Here is a 2,813-nt window from a genome sequence, read left to right as displayed (position 1 = left end):
TCACAGCATTGTGGCAATTGAACAGTGACGGCTCACCCCGCCCCCAGCACACCTCCACTCCTTTCTGATTGGCTGCCTCAGAGCGACATGGCAGCATCACCGTCTGCCCTGCCACGCCCACGACCGTCTCCGTGGTAACCGCAAACACACCTGTAAAACAAGAGGGTTAATGGCAACATCCGTTTCTGTGGAGCTACTTCCTGCCATCTGGAGAAGAAACAATAAAGAGGATCAGTTTAACTCATCGACCAAGATTTTTTCATGCTAAACTCTGTATCTGTCACATTTTAGACTGAAATATTTAGAAACTCTGCCGGTCGACCCACTTCCAGCAGGTTTATTCTCTGTTTGAACAACAAGATCTGAGGAACTATTAAAGATAAAAACCTGAAAGTTTCTCTGTTATTTCTCATCATTGATCCAGAATCTGTAATATTAAACAGTCAATCAATAATCTATTTCAATAAACAACATTATGATTAATTGAATATTACAGTATTTGACCCACTTTGAGCTCAGATACACAGCAAACGAAAACAAACAAATCAACAAACAAAACCTATAAACCAATGAGCTGACAAACAAAAATAAGAAAACAATAAACAAACAGACAAAAACAAAATAATAAGTAAATAATCTGAAAACGGCAAAACAAACAAACTACACAGGCTGGGTGAACAGGTGGATGTCAACAAACAAACAGACTAACAGAACATGAATAAACTAACAAAAACCCCAAAACAAATCAATTTCATTTGGTCTGGTCTAACGACTACATGCCCAGGTGAGACTCACCTGAGAGGAGGCAGAGGCAGGTGAAGGCATGGAGCAGCAGCATGTTGGTGTGTCTCCTGCTGATGGATGGACGGACAGACGACGAATCAGACGGACAGACAGTGAATCAGATGGACAAATGGACAAATGCTGACTCAATGCTCAGACTTCCCTTTTCCATCCAGCCTGATATTTTTAGCCTCCTGCTGCTGGTTAATCAGATGTTTCTCCATAAACCTCCACTGGTTAAAGCCAGCTGAGGCTGAATCCTCCAGATGTTCTGATTCATCTGATCCCATCAAACTCTGGATCAGAAACACAAACTTCTGCTGCCTTCCAGAACGTCTCATTTATTCAAAGTTTCCTCATCAAACAAACACCAGGAGACAGAAAGTTACAGCGTGACATCTGTTGGTTCCTCTTTATGTTTCCTCGAGTCGTTTTTCTGTCTGATCGTCTACATGATCAGATTTTAGCTCTGACGCCACCAAGAGACCTGATGGAGGAAGTTCAGCAGAACATCCTGGACTCTCCACCTGCCTGTGAAGATCATCCAGTCCAGCATCTCCTCAGTCGGACTGAACACATGCTGCTGTAGTTCTGGAGGATGGAAGCAGCTTTCCCTACTAGAATCACACAATATGGACTCGCCTGAGAGCTTTCTGCAGACCTCAAGGTTCTCCAGAACACGCTGAGGAGGTATTTGAGGTTCTTCTCATTCTTCATCAGCGTTATTCACCTCAGACACTGTAGTCAGTCTGAGGCGTCAGAACACCAGCAGGAGAAAACATCTGGAGAGGCTGGAGACATGGAAGCAGTTAAACATCTACAGGATGAGGAGAAACAACCACCATGAAGACAATGAAACAACACAAACAAGACAACCAACCACCTGCTAACCAGTCAACCAACCAACCAACCAACCAACCAACCACTTAGCAGCTCCTGGCCTGCTAATTCTAATGGTTTGTGTCCACTGGATCTGTCACTTCAACACTTTCCATTTGCTGTCTTTTTGTTGCCCTCTTGTTACCCACTTGTTGCCCTCTTGTTACCCACTTGTTGACGTCTTGTTACCCTCTTGTTGCCCACTCGCCCTCTTATTGCCCACTCGTTGCCCTCTTGTTGCCCTGTGTTTGCCCTCTTGTTGCCCTCTTGTTACCTTGTTGTTGCCCTCTTGTTACCCTCTTATTGCCCACTCGTTGCCCTCTTGTTGCCCTGTCTTTGCCCTCTTGTTCCCCTTTTGTTGGCCTCTTGTTGCCCTGTTTGCCCTCTTGTTGCCCTCTTGTTACCCTGTTGTTGCCCTCTTGTTGCCCTCTTGTTGCCCTGTCTTTGCCCTCTTGTTCCCCTTTTGTTGGCCTCTTGTTGCCCTGTTTGCCCTCTTGTTGCCCTATGTTTGCCCTCTTGTTGCCTCCTCCTCCTGTATCTGGAAATAAAAACTGCATGTCTGTTAAAGATGACGTCATTAGCAGGACGAGCATCTCCCAGCATGCATCAGTTTGTAGTTTTTCAGACTCAGACTCAGACACCATTTTCTAGAGAGGATTGAACAGACGGTGGATGTGTTGATGCAGTTGGAGGATGGTGTGACTATCAGAGTATTGATCGATCAGACTATTGATCGATCAGAGTATTGATCGATCAGAGTATTGATCGATCAGAGTATTGATCGATCAGAGTATTGATCAGGAGTAATCTAGTGTGACTGTTTTTATTGGTTGAACAGATGCAGTGTCAGCTGATTATCTAATGAAGCTGTGAAGAGGATTCATCAGCTGCAGCCTGTTCTCACTGTCTGATACAAGACAGACACACAACTAGACACACAACACAGACACACAACGGGACACACAACACAGACACACAACTGGACACACAACACAGACACACAACTAGACACAACACAGACCCACAACAAAACAGACACACAACACAGACACACACCTAGACACACAACAACACAGACACACAACTAGACACACAACACAGACACACAACTAGACACACAACAACACAGACACACAACTAGACACACAACA

At 44.7% G+C, this 2,813-nt stretch overlaps 1 protein-coding gene across 1 annotated transcript in view; it reads right to left on the bottom strand.

The window, feature by feature from the left end:
* LOC111586251 (hepatitis A virus cellular receptor 1 homolog) overlaps window positions 1-2,250 on the bottom strand; it is a 5,133-nt gene extending 2,883 nt beyond the window's left edge. Inside the window, exons 1-2 of the mRNA XM_023295951.3 lie at window positions 796-2,250; window positions 1-150 (exon numbers count right to left, since the gene is read on the bottom strand). The exon at window positions 1-150 is cut by the window's left edge and continues 43 nt beyond it. Of these exons, the coding sequence (XP_023151719.1) occupies window positions 1-150; window positions 796-838 (193 nt within the window). The 5' untranslated portion in view covers window positions 839-2,250. The remainder of the gene's footprint in view (window positions 151-795) is intronic.
* Between the last annotated feature and the right edge of the window lie 563 nt (window positions 2,251-2,813).

The sequence above is a fragment of the Amphiprion ocellaris genome, chromosome 14 (genome assembly GCF_022539595.1).
Source record: "Amphiprion ocellaris isolate individual 3 ecotype Okinawa chromosome 14, ASM2253959v1, whole genome shotgun sequence".
NCBI lineage: Eukaryota > Metazoa > Chordata > Actinopteri > Pomacentridae > Amphiprion > Amphiprion ocellaris.
The sequence above is the reverse complement of the archived record's forward strand: the minus strand, read 5'-3'. Positions and strand labels throughout refer to the sequence as shown.